The following is a 17,593-nucleotide window of genomic DNA, read 5'->3' on the forward strand; positions in this document are numbered from 1 at the left end:
GCAGCTACATTGTGTCCTCTTGTGGCTACATTTACATGTCAATCACATGTCAATCAACATCTCAAAAAAGTAATGAATAACCTAAATATATGAAACTCAAAGGCAGAGATAGTAAAATAAAAGCTCTGGATGAGAGAATGTGAGAAGACTCTGGAAAAATGATCTCAGCCAGTCATTGATGCGTCTGCACAGTAACATTCTCATCGACACTCAATTTAAGACACAAATAAACAACACTCTTTTGTTCTACTACATTTACAGCCTTATCACCAACAACAAAAGGCTGAGGCTCATCTTTGTTTCTGTCCTGGATTTAGGAATGTTTATGGACACTGCTGAACTGATGAAGAGACTTTTGCTCTGTAAGCGCTTTCAGGACCGTGGTGACACAGTCATAGAGATACACAAACACACGGCCAGATGTATGGAGAAGAGAATGACGTAACTGAATTGTGTTGCCTTTATGAAACTGTTCTCCTTCTTCCTCTGTGGTTGGGATGGAATACCCATAAACAGTATGTAGTTTGGATATTTCTAGCAAGTATATGTATGGGGTTTAGATATTTTGATCACTGTCAGGCATTTCAGAATAATTTAAAGTGAATACTTCATATAAATATTAGTATTTAAATGAAACATGCTTTAGTTTTTCTGAAGTTTCAAGAAGTCTATGAGACGTCCATTACGTTTCCCTTCGTATTTTTATGTAATGTCTTATTTTTTCCAAGTCAATTTCTGTTCCTCAATGTTAATCCCCATAAGTGACACAGATGTTTTTAAAATGCTAACCATAACCCTAACCATAGCAACCATTCATTACTGAGAACGGCTCACCATAACAGCTCACTTGAGGATGGAACGGACAACGACCCCTCACAGACTTACTGTCTTGGTGGTTTCAGTAATTTGTTGGTTCCTGCTTCAACAGGAGTGTCTGGAATCTACCTGTCAGTCAGAACTGAAGAAGCTTCTTGAATGAGATGTGAAATGTCTTCAACCTACAGTCAAGACAGTCCAAGTTGATTCATTTTGCTCTTCTTGATTGTACAGTAATTATTGTGATAGTTCCCTAAGAATCCTAGTTTTCAACAAATAAGAGATCTGTTGTTTGTTGATTCCAATTGTATGCTGTATTGGGATTCAAAATGTATATTCTAACATGACTACGTAATTATTTTCGTTACATTCTAAATATTTTGAGGCAGAAAGCCATTACTTCAACTGCAGGACTTTCAGGATTTTTGTTGCAGATATTGAACTCCATAAGTGACAATAAAGCTGACTTTGATAAGTGATCAATATCACTGTCATCACAACCCCTTACAGTTCCTCCATCCACTGCTCTGAAGATCGTCTCGTCTTCAGCCGCTTTTCTGCCCTGTGGGTCACGGGGTGTTGCTGGAGTCTATCTCAGCTCGCTGCGGGGTAGAGGCGTGGTAACGCGCCGCGGGAGCATCGCGGAGCCACGTGAACGACAAACGCGTCACACATACGTTCACACCTGTGATTGGTTCGGAGCGATCAATCAACGTGAGTTGCTTGTTTTAGGTGGCGAAAGAAGCCGGAGAAGCCGCAGAGAATTCAATGAACGCCTCTGAGTCACTGAACCTTATTCAACCATTAAACGATTTCTGGTCGGAGCATTACAGTCAATAAAGTTATCCTGAAAAAAAAAAAAAAAAAGATGGGAGCGTAAATCTTATCCTGCCATGAGCGTCACGTCTCCGTGGGGGTAAAACGGGGAACGCGGAGGATGACGTCATTTTCGTTACGGTCACAGTAACGGCGGTAACATTGTAAATATCGACCCGCTGCCGCAGTTGATGGTGTTTTCGAACCGACATGCATCGTCTGAAGACCATCGTGCGTCCCTGCTCTCCCCGGACGGAGCGGCTCTGTTCGTATCTATGGCAGCATTCTCGGTGTGAGACGCAGGGGCCTGGGGACCGATGTGGATTAAAACGGTTCAGCACGGCAGAGGCCACCGCCGACACCGGGCAGCCAACCAGGATGCGGGAGAAAACCCTCACCATGGCGACCCTAAACCCACGAGTGAAGTCGGTGGAGTACGCCGTGAGAGGACCGATCGTTATCAAGGCGGAGGACGTGGAGAGGAGGCTGCAGCAGGTACTGACGCTACGCTGCCCGCTGCCGCACCTGCTGTGTCCGGAGATGGAGTCAGTGGTGGGGATAGCAGACCAGTCCCTCCTGGAAGCGGTGTCGTGTAAACGGCGTTCTTAGTCTGTTGAAACACTGCGGCAGAGATATTTTAACAATGTGTATGTAATTTCATACATGGAGGACCGAACGTGTCGTATCAAACGCGACAGCTGCTTTTAATCCATGTTGCATCATCCCGGGGTGAGTCTGGGTTGCAGGCTGCCGCCCGGGCTCACCCCTCAGTCGGCCATCGTCCCCCTGTGGCCGTGAACGAGGGGTGGGTCACCACCTCACCATTCATCCACTCATTCAGATTGAAACGAGTCAAAGACATTTATCTGGAACCTTGTCAGATCATTGCATTTTATTTTTATTTTTTCTTGTACTATTAATACATTTACGTGATCATTTTCAAGCAGTACAGGCAGTCCTCAACAGACGAACACGACTGGTTCTGAGAGGTTGTTTGTAAGACGTTATTTATGACATTTCGATATGTAAACAACATTTGAGGTTATTTAAATGCCATTACTGCTCTAAATACGAAAGTACTTTCCCTTAACACTTATCAGGAACTATTACAGGATATAAAAACAACACATAACTAGAACGAAGGCAGTCAGAGACCGTGACATCCCACGACACCCCTGAACTCAAAATTTCACCCTGATCTACTTCCAGGGTAGGTCGGGGTAAGTTGCGGGATGTTACGGTCTCTGAATTCAATATTTTACCCTGACCTACTTTAATAGATCAGGGTAAATCAAAGCACAGGTAGTTTAAAGCACTAGCTTTGATTTATGATCTTACTCACAAAGGCCTTCTCCCTTGTCTTTCTATTTTATCCGGTTCCTGAGTGTACAAAAGTTGAAATTTGACCCCAACCTAGTTTTTTCAAGGTCAAGATCATCATCTCCTTTTCATCCTCTTTGCCGCCCGAGTAATGTGCTATTTGTTCCATCTTTCTATCTGCAACGGTTGTGAAGATATTTGGTGGACTAACGGACGGACGGACAAGCACACAAACGGTGACAATTACAATACATCCCCTTCGCGGGATGTAATAAAATTAAATACAGGTACAGGTCATTTCATGTTAAGCCATTCTTGATTATACGTCAGCGTTGAAAAAACAAAACAGGAAAAATAAATATCATTTTTATGTCATTTCACTCAAATTTTCCCGCTACAAATATTCGTAAAATCACGAGAAAAACATTAAAAGTACATAATAATATGCTGCTGTACAATACTGACGTTCCTCTTTCTGCCAACAGAAAGAGGAACTTCAGTACAAAAGTTGTATACAGTGGAATGTGTTTGTGTCTCTGAATTTTAAGTTGAATGTTTGTAAGTTGAGAACTACCTGTATTGTTAAATTAATTCATATACCATGGCTAGATGACCTTAAAACAAGAGAATGAAGGGTACACAACACTGTTTTTCATCACATGTTGAGTTCATACTAGGACTGAACGTGTAATTGTTATAAAATCATGATTTCCATTCATGCGATCTTATTTCTGAACAACTGATTTTTTTTGCATTATCAAGAGCTGCATCACAATATGCCTACTGTATGACAATCACCATCTAATTCTTCCTCAAACAACATGACTATTTGTGAACCAAAGACAATGCTGCACTACCTGAATTTTTTCTGTATTTTTTTCCCTCAACCAATGAAAATGCAGTTTTCACCACATGACTCAACACATTGTGCCCCCATAACCAATGGGTTAATTTGACATGACTTGTGAACTCTTAATCTATGATTTGTTACTGTCACACTGCTCACCGGTGTTTCAGCAGAAAGGGAAACTACAGTAGTCTAATGTTCATAGCTTGAGTGCTATCTGTGTGTGTGTGTGTGTGTGTGTGTGTGTGTGTGTGTGTGTGTGTGTGTGTGTGTGTGTGTGTATACATGTATATGTAAAAAAAAAAATTTCTTTTCTCTGCAGGGAGGGAAGCAAGCTTTCACTGAGGTCATCAAAGCTAACATTGGTGATGCTCATGCCATGGGCCAGCAGCCAATCACTTTTGTCCGTCAGGTGAGTGGTGGATTTATGGTGGCAGTAGCTCTCAAGTCATCACTAACAGTAATGTGAGTCGTGTCACTAGAATGAGCTCCTACCCAGCAAAATGTCATGTTGTCTGAAAACTAAGGAAATTCTTTCTAAAAAGAAAACCTCAAAGATAAGATTGCAGGAGGTTTTATGATCAGGTTAGTTTGTCTGAGATCAATACATTGCCAGAGGTTTATGATTGTTTCTCTTTGGTCGGAGGCTGATTCCATTTTGATGTCGTTAGAGCCTTGAGAATCATGAAAAACAATAACTCAACAGTTAGCATAAGATATAGACACGTGGATGTTCTACCACTGTATCCTGTATCCTTATTTGGTAGCTAAAAATTAATATGTGGAGGAGCTGAATATGTATTGGGTCTCTGTACGGTAACAGAGGATTAGGAAAATGGTATATTTACCAATATACAGGTGAGATATTCCATTATTCAAGGGGAATTGACTGGTTTCTGTGAAACAACTGTATTCCATCTGATGGTAATGAACCTCTTTTAGTGCAAACAATGTGTCTTATTTACTCATCAAAGTTTGCATGTGGTGCTAATGAAAATGCCATATGCTTGAATTAAGTCATAACTGTGTCTCAATGAATGCTTTCTTTTGCTGTTTTTAAGTAACACAGATGATTGTAGTCTCTGTTGTGAATTTTAAATATTAATTTCAATAATATTCTTTTACTTGAATACAAATATTGTTCTACTTACAGGCCAGCTAGCAAGTGGGTTGGCCCAGACCCACTAGGCCTATGTGTAATGCCGTACCAGGTGGAAATGATCTTTCGAGGATCTTTTAGGGTTTTTTTTAGGTTGGTGCTTGTTTTATGAACTAATTTTTTAAACATATCATTCATGTAACACCCCTCCTTGAGTCTTCACCGTATCGTGGTGGAGGGGTTGAGCCAAGTTGTCTGGGGCTTTGTGCCCCTGGCAGGGTCACCCATGACAAATTGGTCCTAGGTAAGGGACCAGACAAAGGATGGCTCACAGACCCCTCATGATGAATAAAAACAATAGACCACGTTTTCCCTTGCCTGTACGTGGGTCACCGTGGCCCCCCTCTGGAGCCAGGCCTGGGGGTGGGGCTCGAAGGCAAATGCCTGGTGGCCGGGCCTGCACCCATGGGGCCCGGTCGGGCCCAGCCCGAAAAGACATAGTGGGTCCCCTTTCCCATGGGCTCACCACCTGTGGGAGGGGTTGGGTGTACTCTGAGCTGGGCGGTGGTCGAAGGCGGGGACTTCGGCGATCCGATCCGATCTATAGAAGCTGGCTCTTGGGACGTGGAATGTCACCTCTCTGGCAGGGAAGGAGCCCGAGCTGGTGTGTGAGGTTAAGAAGTTCCAACTACATATAGTCAGGCTCACCTCCACACACAGCTTGGGCTCTGGTACCAGTCCTCTTGAGAGGGGTTGGACTCTCTTCCACTCTGGAGTTGCCCAGGGTGAGAGACGCCGAGCAGGTGTGGGTATACTCATAGCCCCCCGGCTTGGCGCCTGTACGTTGGGGTTCACCCCGGTAGATGAGAGGGTAGCCTCCCTCCGCCTTCGGGTGGGGGGCCGGGTCCTGACTGTTGTTTGTGCTTATGCAGTAAACAGCAGTTCAGAGTACCCACCCTTTTTGGAGTCCTTGGAGGGGGGTCTGGAGAGCGCTCCCACTGGGGACTCCATCGTTCTGCTGGGGGACTTCAGCGCTCACGTGGGCAATGACAGTGAGACCTTGAAGGGCTTGATTGGGAGGAACGGCCCTCCCGATCAGAACCTGAGTGGTGTTCAGTTATTGGACTTCTGTGCTCATCACGGACAGTCCATAATGAACACCATGTTCGGGCATAAGGGTGTCCATATGTGCACTTGGCACCAGGACACCCTAGGCCGCAGTTCGATGATCGACTTTGAGGTCGTGTCATCGGACTTGCGGCTGCATGTCTTGGACACTTGGGTGAAGAGAGGGGCGGACCTGTCAACTGATCACCACCTGGTGGTGTGTTGGCTCCGATGGTGAGGGACGATGCCGGTCTGACCTGGCAGACCCAAACGTATTGTGAGGGTCTGCTGGGAACGCCTGGCGGAATCCCCTGTCAGAAGGAGTTTCAACTCCCACCTCCGACAGAACTTCACCCACGTTCCGGGGGAGGTGGGGGACATTGAGTCTGAGTGGACCATGTTCCGCGCCTCCATTGTCAAAGCGGCCGACCGCAGCTGTGGCCTGTCGTCGCGGCAACCCCAGAACCCGCTGGTGGACATCGGCGGTAAGGGATGCCGTCAAGCTGAAGAAGGAGTCCTATCGGGCCTTTTTGGCCTGTGGGACTCCTGTGGCAGCTGATAAGTACCGGCTGGCCAAGTGGAATGCAGCTTTGGTGGTTGCTTAGGCAAAAACTCGGGCGTGGGAGGACTTCGGTGAGGCCTTGGAGGACGACTTCCAGACGGCTTCGAGGAGATTCTGGTCCACCATCAGACGTCTCAGGATGGGGAAGCAGTGCAGCATCAACACTGTGTATAGTGGTGATAGGGCACTGCTGACCTCAACTCGGGACATTGTGACTCGGTGGGGAGAACACTTCGAAGACCTCCTCAATTCCGGCGACACGCCTTCCCATGAGGAAGCAGAGTCTGGGTTCTCTGAGACGGGCTCTCCTATCTCTGGGGTTGAGGTCACCGAGGTGGTTAAAAGGTCACCGAGGTGGTTAAAAAGCTCCTCGGTGGCAGGGCCCCGGGGGTGGATGAGATCCGCCCGGAGTTCCTAAAGACTCTGGATGTTGTGGGGCTGTCCTGGTTGACACGCCTCTGCAACATCGCGTGGATGTCGGGGACAGTGCCCCTGGATTGGCAGACTGGGTTGGTGGTCCCCCTTTTTTAAGAAGGGGGACCGGAGGGTGTGTTCTTGCCAAACATATATATATATATATATATATATATACATACATACACACACACACACACACAGTACATATCTAAGTAAATATGTGTGTGTTCACCATGAACAAAGAAGAGACTCCCACCTCCCTCAAGGACACAGGTTCCAGAACCTGTTCTATGTGTGGACGAAAGGCCAACTGTATCCAGCTGGAAACTCGCCAATTCATACACAAGTTGTGAGATTCACTCATTTATAACAGCCTTTGCAGTGGGGCTCAGGGTGGCACAATGACAATGAGATGTGGTGACCTGGACCCAGTCTCCCCAGATATTAATTTCATGTGCATGAAAATTCTGATGATAGAGGTCCCACCTTATAAACCCAGGAATTAAATCACTTACAGCATTAACGGAGTTATGGATGATTGTGGTCAGTAGTTTCAATGAGTTTTAATAAACGTTGACCCGAAAACATATTAATCAAAATGAGAAATTTAAGCTAATTGGGTGAAATTTGAAATCAGATACAGGCAGACCGTGGTTTCCAACCACAATTCGTTCCGGAAGGCTGTTCGAATAGCGATTCGTTCGAATTCCAAATACATTTTTCCCATTACAAATAGTGTAAATGGTCTTAATCTGTTCCAAGACGCTAGAAAATTACCGTTTTTCAACATATGTTATTTCATATATAGTCATCAAACATATCAAAGAAATGTAAAAGAAAGAAGCAAACACGAGAAAGAAAACAGACAAACAACGTAATCAGGTTAGCCTAAGGTACGAGTTACCGTCGTCTTTTGGACAGAAGTTTACAATACCGTAACTCGTACCATAGGCAATGGAACGAAAATTAAGTGAAAATTTATTGAATACAGTAAACTAAAATAAAAAGCACATTACCGTCACGTAATCTTCCATTTATTCTCTCGACTTTTCTCGCGTGAGAAAAGGCGTTTGTTTTGCGTTCGACTTCCAAATTTTGTTCGACTTCTAAGAAAAAAAAATCCGAAATTTTTGGTCGAATTCCGATTTGTTCGATGTTTAAAGCATTCGAAAACCAAGTTTTGCTTGTATTGTCAAATCAATGAAGCGATTTCATGCAATTGAGTATCGGAAAACCTCATGACAAATGAAAGTCCCTTATCTTGTTCATTGTGTCTCACTGCAGGTTGTGGCTCTGTGCTGTTTCCCAGAACTGCTCCACAGTCTGGCATTCCCTGATGATGCCAAACAACGAGCCCAACGCATTCTCCAGGACTGTGGAGGACAGAGCTTGGGTTTGTGTGCTGTTCTTTTTACTCTGGGCTGAAGTGTCTGTCCATATGACTGAATATATGTGTGCATGAGGAGCGGAGGTTGACACACTGGTAATACCAGAGTTCGCACATATTTGGCAAGAGACATTATGACACATTGACTTCTGCTAAATTGTTTCAAGTGAGAAGAGTTTCTATACAGCAGATGCAAGCTCACTGTACTCGCTGGGGTTTCAGACTTGACATGCCATTGACAAAGATGAAACCAGATTTTATGATCATTTGTACAGATACATTTCAAGGTTACCTTATTAACACACCCAAGCAGATGGATATTCAGCCACTTAAGCAGTCAGATTTATATCGTGATATTGAATAAAATATCTGCTTTGAGATAGAAGACTTTTGCTCTAATAAGTATGATTACATGTTAAAACTATTTGCTGTATATTGTATTGCACTGATCTAGGCTCATACAGTGCAAGCCAGGGGTTGGAGTGTGTTCGCCGGGATGTTGCTGACTACATCACACGTAGAGACGAGGGCGTACCGTGTGAATGGAACAATGTCTACCTCACCACAGGAGCCAGTGATGGCATCATGGTATGAGTGATATTTTTAGGTTGATAGGATGAAGGGAGGCTCATAGTCATAGTCAGCCTCTATGCGCTTCTTTAGGAGTTTAAATATTGAACAATAGTCTGAAAATGTTTTCTATCATGTAAACTGTTTGCAGTGGGATATAGTGAACTCACTTTTTACAATGTCTTCTGAGATCTTTTCACCTAACTAGGAAATAAAATATATCAGGAGCTATGAAAGTTGTAGTGACCCACTATCTATGAAGTGACTCAGTCTGCATCCTAACTGCTGATACACATTTTCAACACAGCTAGAAACTGATAGTCATTTTGTAGACTGTTTAAATCTGTTATTCATAAATCAATAGTTGTACCATATGAAAAACAATAATTCAACTGTAGTAGTTAGTCAATGATCTCCTATGCATCTGTCTTAGGATAACTGTGAGATGTGTCTTGATACATTATCCAGAAGAATTCAGTAACATCTAAAATAGGTTTAGCTGTATTTCAATCTCATGGTGAATAACATTTTTTTGTTTGTAGACCATCCTGAAGCTGTTGGTATCGGGTCAGGGTACATCCCGAACAGGTGTGATGATTCCTATTCCTCAGTACCCTCTGTATTCTGCTACCATCTCAGAGTTAAACGCTGTGCACATTAATTACTACTTGGATGAAGCAAACTGCTGGGCACTTGACATTGAAGAACTGCAGCGAGCTTACCTGACAGCCAAACAGCACTGTCAGCCCAGAGTCCTCTGCATAATCAATCCCGGAAACCCCACTGGTAAGGCTATTTTCATTTACCCACACTCCGTCTATTTAAACCTTTTATGCTTATGCTTGCTCTGGAGGGTTCTGTTGGGTTTTTCTGTCTGTTAAACTAATTTGAAATGTCTGTTGCCATGATCAGGCGCTTTATAAATAAAACTTGATTGATTGATTATGGAGAGTATACCTCAATTTTACCGTGTGTGTGAAAAGACATGAGATATTAACAGTTCTGTATCTCTGCCTGCAGGTCAGGTGCAAAGTAAAAAGTGTATAGAGGAGGTGCTGCACTTCGCCTATGAGGAGAATCTGTTTGTTATGGCAGATGAGGTATTTTCCACTTACATCATTTATACACTTCATGTCCTCAGAAATGCACCATTTAAAAACATTCACCTGCTGTTTTCCATCTCTCGGGCATATACAGGTGCTTTGCAAAGTATGCGACTATCATGGCAAAGTTCCATATTTTTGTTCTGTTATTTTATTTAAAAAGAACTTTGTATATTCCTCACTCATTACATGAACTGTAAACCAAAATATTTCAAGCATTTTCTGTGTAAATTAGTCCTACAGCTAAAAAAAAAAGTAGAAACAACATATCTCAAAATAGAAGTTTTCCTATGAACATTTTGTCTCTGTTTATGCAGTGTAAATATCAATAATCTCTGTCAGCCACATTCCTGGTTTCAAGCCACTCCTGAACCAGAAAAGTTTCTCACCCGGGCTAAGTAGAAGAACTGGACCGCTGATCAGTCGTTTCAAGACCCTCTTTTAAGATTAAAGTAAATATTTTATTTCTTTTGGAAATCCAGATCACAGAGTTTGGAGGAAGAGTCAAGAGGAACAAAATTCAAATCCCATGTAAAGTGTCCACAGTCAGTCATTGTGTGGGGTCTATGTCATCTACTTGTGTTGGTCCACTGGGATTTATGTAGTCCAAGGTCAACGCAGCTTCTACTAGGAGGTTTTAGAGCACTTCATGCTTCTGCCTGTTGACAAACCTATATGAAGATGACAGCTTCTTTTTCCAGCAGGACATGACACCTGTCCAACATTTCAGAACTACTAGGAACTGAAGAAGAAAACGCTTAAGGAAGTTTTTTTATTGTCACATACATTTATACATAGTGCATCCTTCGTGGGAGTAAGTTGGGGTTCAGAATCTTGCTGAAGGATACATCAGTCATAGTGGGGGACAGGCTTGACCCACCGACCTTCTGATAAATGGAAGGTGCTCTTTCCACCAGAACTGCCTCTTTCACCTTACTGTTAAACGTACATAAACATACTTCTCAAAATAGTGACTTTTCTCTAATGATAAATTACTATTTTGACTGATTTTGTGAAATATTGTAATATTTTGAGATTTGGTTATCAAAATGAAAATGTTTTGAAATATTCACATGTATAAAAATTAGTGAAAAAAATACAGGAAAAAAGTTCATGATGTAATACTTTGAGATACACCTTTTATGTGAGGGATTTTTTTCTTGATAATCAGAAAATAACTGAAATGAAAATGGAGCATTAGAAACCACTCAATATTTAAATTGTTTGCTAATTTTAATGCTTGTTTCATTCCGTTGTTCTCATGGATTGTGGTTGAAATAATGTGTTAAACATTAGGTGTGATGATTGTTCCTTGTAGGAGCTTGTTGATGAGTTCAAATTGCTCATTTTGAAATGTCAAAGGATAATATATGATGAGAGGGAAACACCTTTGCTGTTAATGATCAGATTTATTGCATTTTGGCAGGTTTACCAGGACAACGTTTATTCATCAGGCTGTCAGTTCCACTCCTTTAAGAAGGTCCTCTATGAAATGGGTCCCCAATACTTCAACAATGTGGAGCTGGCCTCCTTTCACTCCACCTCCAAGGGCTACACTGGAGAGTGAGCAATCTATGTGCTGACACACACACACGCGCACACACACACACACACACACACACACACACACACACACACACACACACACACACACATATAAACCTGAATCACCAGGTTTTGTTTTTTGTGTCACTTTAAACATTTTTCATTTGTTTTTCCCCTGACATAAGTGCATCACTACTGCAAAACTCTATTTTGGCAGTCCTTTCTGTTTCTTCATGTGGAAATTATTTGGCTTCTTTAAAAAAAGAATTTTCAGTTACGTAATTTCATGTGAAATATTTTATTAGAGGAACAACTTCAGGGGCAGTGCCCCGTTTTCCTCTTGCTCCTTCTCTTCAGCATATTTGGCAGAAGAGAAAAATCTTTAATTCAGTTCAAAGAATTTTTATTACAGTGCGCCCTCATTCATGGATTAACGCTCGCGACTCCACCTCATCGCGGATTTTTGGTCGGCAGTCACGTGACACCGTAGGCACATTCTATTGGCTGACGACATCCGGAAGTGCGCTCTGTTCCGTCAGTCTCGGACTTTCGTGAGACACAAAAGTACTTTAAACAGTCGTTAAGAGTGTGGGAAAAGGTAATGCAGATAGAAGGTGGTTTAATATCAGTATGGGGGAGGGTTAAATTACTGTAAATAATAAGATAAATAGATCGCAGTCTCGATCGCAGATTCCTTAATCGCGTGTGGTTCCTGGAACCCATTAAAATCAAAGAACGAGGGCGCACTGTATATGAAATATCCCTGTCGGATGCGTCATCCAAATTTTCTTAAGAGACACATTTGCTGTCTTGCTGATTTGGATAAGAAAATTAATATACACTCCCATCTTTGTAAGTAAAATACAGTACACGTATGTATCTACAGCCATCAACCAGTAAGCAAGTCTTGGCACAAATTCAAATGTCTTTTCATTACTCTGAGGTTTCCAGGTAATCAGGGAGGAACCCAGCAATGCAAGTTGTTGTTGTAACTTGTATGAGAGCTTGTGAATCCATTCTACTCAATGTATGTCCCTAACAATTCTATAATGAACTGTAATTCCCCCAAAATTAATGTCATTTTTATTCTCCTGCTACAAAGTACTGCACACATTCTGGGTTGGATTTGACTGTAAACCAAATGGTTCTGAACTCATTCTTTACCCGTATTTTGATTCCATCTCCCACTCAGATGTGGTTTCCGCGGAGGCTACATGGAGGTGTTGAATATGGACCCACAAGTGAACGCCCAACTAGTCAAACTCCTGTCTGTTCGTCTCTGCCCACCTGTCTCTGGACAAGCAGCAATGGATGTCATTGTGAACCCCCCAGAAGAGCATGAGCCCTCGTATGCTCAGTTTACCAAGGTGAGACATGGGAGCTCTCAGTTATTCTAAGCAAGAACTGTCACTGGTGTGTGGAGTTCAGATGCAAAGAAACTGTTCCTTTTACTGAAATTGATGTTTATTAATAGTTAAACGCATAGCCAATGAAACAGTCTAAAGTAATTGCATTTTTTGGGAGTTTCTCTTCCTTTGGAAGGAGGGCGTGTATTTTTCTGCTGTGTGCTGACAGCTGTGGTGGGTGGTCTTTTTGGTGGCAAACTTTGTAAAATAAATGTTTGGTATCTTATATTAGTGATGTGTTCCCCTCTAATATACAGGAATTTCCTAACATTGTGTATTATCTGTCGTGTTGGTGCCCAGGAGAAGAGAGCTGTCCTGGATGCTCTAGCTCACAAGGCCAGGCTAACCGAGCAAATCCTAAATACAGTGCCTGGGATGAAGTGTAATCCAGTCCAAGGAGCCATGTATGCCTTTCCACAGATCTTCATCCCACCAAGAGCGATTCAGGAAGCCCAGGTTTGTGTGTCCTCGGTGAAACCTGGTTGTTGGCTAGGACCCTGTCATTTTGTAATGGCATACCCAAACATTCTTCACTGTATCCACGGGTACCCCAGGCTTTGCACCTTTGACTACTTGTTATTTCATGTGGGCTTCCACGGGACTCGGTGATTGGTGCACTGTCTTTACGTTTCTTCCCTTTTATCCAAAAACCATCTCTGATTGGTGTCCTGCTTGTTTACAAAATAACGTTGATGTAAGATTTTTTTGTTTTTTTTAAAATTGTAATCAATTTCAATTGAATGACGACAGTACAGTACAGATACCACCTTCACTGCTTACAAGCTCAATCACCTTTCCAACTCCATCGGGCAAAATGCAAAAACAAGCATTGATGTTTGAGTAACAATGTCCAAGAAATGAGATTTCAAGATTCTTCTTTTCCATTTCTACTAGGCCCGCATTAATTCAATCAAAATATATCCTTCTCAAACCATAAAGGATATAGACATTCTGTTGACATTTAAAAAAGCAAATAGGGAGGCTATTAGACTTTCTGAGTCTGTTGATGCTTTTAAGACCAACATTTTTAGGTTTGTGTATGTTTCATGTGTTTAGTTTTTTTGTTCCTGTCTTCCAATGTTTATTACTCTCACAATTGTCTAAATATTATAAATGTGTATTCCATCATGCATAGAATTTTCATTTCTGTAATTTGGGGACATGTATTTCCATTGTTTCTCTGAATCTGCAGTCCCTGTCTGTGGCTCCCGACATGCTGTACTGCCTCAAGCTGCTAGAGGAAACTGGTATCTGTTTGGTTCCAGGAAGTGGATTTGGCCAGAGGGAGGGAACCTATCACTTCAGGTTTGACACAAAAACATCTTAATTTCAACACAATATCTACTTGATAATTCTGTCGAAATTTGAAATCATAAGATACAAATCAACTAATCAAACTAAGGAGGGTGATATAATGGGCACCTGGAAGTTCTCAGGAGGTGAGTTCTGAGGCTGGTAACTCTGTTGAACTTACAGTATCCTCAGCAGCAGAGGTGACACTTGGTCTTCTGTTACTGGTCAGTCCTTATGTTAACCAGTTTTTATTTGTAGCGCTTGATGATTTTTGTAACTTTACATGGGGAAACAGTCTTTGCAATTTCCTGAACACATGCATATAGCGTTTAGCCGTGATTCTGACCTGTATTGAAGTTAGATGGCAATCACTTACCAAATTTTTGCCAAATCAAAGTGAAACAATATTTATTTGAATTGTTTGTGATGATGCCAATACTGAATTTACTTCAAAGTCTGTTAACTTTAATACCAGTAGTGTATGAATGAGTGACATGCATTTCGATCATAATATAAAACACAACAAAAACAACTAATAAACGAACAAAAATATCCGAAGTGAAATAAACTACAGCATGTTTGAAAATGAGAAACATACAACCCAGTGTGACTACAACCTACTCCCTTGTCCTTACACAACCCAGTACTTTACAGAGACACATGTACCAAATCTTTTTACCTCTTATATTATCAGATTTATATTTATATTATGCATAATCATACATATATACGCAATGTTTTCCTCCTTGACCAAGGTTTACATAACATTTATGTTTAAGATATGTTTCATTTGCTAACCCTAATTCACTCATTGACTTAATTGTTTGTCTCAGTATTTTGAGTGTTTGAATATGGAAACAACTTCTATGTTTCAGTTTGGAGAACAACGTCTTGAAATTAAACGTCTGTTTTTAAACATGCTGGTTGATAGTTTTTACTGTGCTGTGTTTCATAGGATGACCATACTGCCCAGCCCGGAGAAGCTGACTGTCCTCCTGAACAAATTGAAGGAATTCCACCTCCGATTCCTTGAGGAATATTCAGAATCAAGGCCTGAGATCTCCACAGAAAGTCAAACTGGAGAGAAGTCACAGCAGCCAGACTGATGTGCTCTGACAGACTCATTCAAAATGTACTATTTAAATGACCACTTGTCAAATATTGATGATACTTCGAGTTTAGCCTTGTATAATAGAACATATGTTGCAGTAATGTGTGCCTTCCCCCTCAAATCATTTGTAAAAAAACGGAAGAATTCTCTACCTGTTTCGACATAAGTATATGAAGAGAAAGAAATGGTATACCAACAAAAGACGCACTCTGTTCTTTTTCTTTTAAGTCGTTCATTCATGCTCTAATTGAAGGTTGCTCTTCCACTGAGAATCTGCTGTTTTTCTTTTACGCTCATCCTTAATGAGAGTAATTCACATATCAATGTGTTATATACAGTATACTGTATGTTTATATGAATTCAATGTGTGGATACATGTTTCTGTAAAAGAGCAAACAAATTTTTTCTTTATCAGACTGAGGATTATTCACAACGTAAGGAATGTAATGTGATCTTCAGCGCGGATCCATTCCAGTCGTAGTCTCTAACTTTAATTTGCTGTGCAGAATGTGGCAGATAAAATGGTTTTTCCATCAAGCTTCATAAATAGTGTCCACAGTAACATCCTCATCAGATCTCTCACCCATCAGGGTCGGCTTCTGGATGTTGTGATCAAGAATGTTCAACGTTACTGTGAGATAGTGATACTGACTGAACTAATAGACTGGAGCTAAAACCGTGTTGCTGGTGTGGAGTTTGTGTGTACATGCTGTATAGTATAATTTGTACACAACACCTTTTGCACTGAAAAAGCCCAGTTGCAGGTAGTTAAGTTTATAGCGAAGGCAAATGGAAAGGGAGCTGAAGAGGAGGCGAAGGGAAAGAAATATTACATGAGCCTTAAGAAAATGCCTTCAGCTTTAATGGTGAATAAAGCACAGAAATCTACAGATGTCATCTTGTTTTCTGATTCTTAGGGCTCAACGACACCATCGGCTCTTGGGCGATATAGCAAAACGATGGCTTAGGGGGTTTGACACTGATTATTATCTGATTGCTCAGCATTAGTGTAGTTATATGTAGTATTTGAATACAAGTTGGCTGATGGCTTTTGTTGTTCAGCAGGGGTTTTACCAAATCAGGGATAAATCCTTCTACTTGAATAAAGGATTTCGACACTTCCTCAACCACTTTCTTTACTGAATTGGAGACGCTTTAAACACTATGGGGGGTCTCAAACAGTCAATGTCTATACATGGATGTGTGTCACAGCTGTGGAACATCAGAGCCGTCTTTAGTACTTGGGCGCCACCTTCAATGCCGTCACGGCATAAGATAAATGTATACAAATGCTTTTAGCTGAGTGGCAACTGTAGATTCCTCTTCATGAAGGATGTACAGCAATTTTATATTCATGATTGTTTTTATGCCCCTAAAGACCTAAAAAAGGGATATTGATATGACATGAGGAGGGGAATGTATTGTAAATAATAGCAACACACACTAATGTCGGTGCGTCAGTCATTCATCCATCTTGAGGACGACACGATCGAAATTGTCTATATGCTGCTTATCAGGTGCGGGGTACATCCTGGACAAGTCGCCAGCTCATCACAGGGCTACACAGAAAGATTATAGTGCAAGTTTAGTGCAAACTGTGAAGAACCTAAGATGCTTGGTTTTGGCGGTGGGAGAAAGCTGGAGAACCCAGAGAGAACATATAAAGTCAGCACAGAAAGACCCCCAGCTTCAAACCAAGGACCTTCTTGCTATGAGGTAGCAGCAATACCCACTGCGCCACTCTGCTGCCCTGGCTGCTTCATATAATGTACACTACTTCGCACACGCAGAACAAACGACAAACATTTATTCCACAACACACCCTGATGGTTCAGTACCTCTCGATGTACAGTATACGTCTTCTCCGGCTGTAACACACCTTGTACCTGCATGACCTCCTGTCTCATAACTTCGTCCTCCTCTTGTGATTCATACATTTCACAGCCTGCCTTTTCTCTGACTCCTATCAGGTCCTCTGACTTTGCCCATCTATTGTAGCTTAGCTCTATATCTTCCCTCTATCTCTCCCTCGACCTACTTTTGTAATTTGAGGTGGAAAAAAGTCCAAATGTTTGTTTTTTTCTCTTCATGGTTACCATCAAGTGGAAAGTATAGGAAGGCTTATAATACACTTCAGTAAACCAGAACAATAACTATAATGTCGCTACAGCTTTTGACTTAACATTTGCCAAAA

The 17,593-nt window shown here is 41.8% G+C and overlaps 1 protein-coding gene across 1 annotated transcript; it reads left to right on the plus strand.

Moving 5' to 3' along the window:
- The first annotated feature begins 1,702 nt into the window (after positions 1-1,702).
- On the plus strand, positions 1,703-17,531 carry gpt2 (glutamic pyruvate transaminase (alanine aminotransferase) 2). Its single transcript, XM_068319837.1, has 11 exons — positions 1,703-2,127; positions 4,122-4,211; positions 8,269-8,377; positions 8,826-8,959; positions 9,484-9,727; positions 9,962-10,041; positions 11,471-11,607; positions 12,782-12,956; positions 13,296-13,451; positions 14,188-14,300; positions 15,244-17,531. Exons 1-11 carry the CDS (start codon positions 1,843-1,845, stop codon positions 15,392-15,394), a joined length of 1,674 nt encoding a protein of 557 aa, XP_068175938.1. The 5' UTR covers positions 1,703-1,842; the 3' UTR covers positions 15,395-17,531.
- The last annotated feature ends 62 nt before the right edge of the window (positions 17,532-17,593 follow it).

Source organism: Antennarius striatus, chromosome 1 (assembly GCF_040054535.1).
Source record: "Antennarius striatus isolate MH-2024 chromosome 1, ASM4005453v1, whole genome shotgun sequence".
NCBI classification, from domain to species: Eukaryota; Metazoa; Chordata; class Actinopteri; order Lophiiformes; family Antennariidae; genus Antennarius; species Antennarius striatus.

What these genes read in the sequence shown, in the direction of transcription:
- gpt2 (XM_068319837.1), top strand. Translation starts at nt 1,843, where the DNA reads ATGCATCGTCTGAAGACCATCGTGCGTCCCTGCTCTCCCCGGACGGAG. An exon ending in TGTTTGTTATGGCAGATGAG is followed by an intron (nt 10,042 to 11,470) that starts GTATTTTCCACT and finishes GCATTTTGGCAG; the next exon opens with GTTTACCAGGACAACGTTTA. An exon ending in CGTATGCTCAGTTTACCAAG is followed by an intron (nt 12,957 to 13,295) that starts GTGAGACATGGG and finishes GTTGGTGCCCAG; the next exon opens with GAGAAGAGAGCTGTCCTGGA.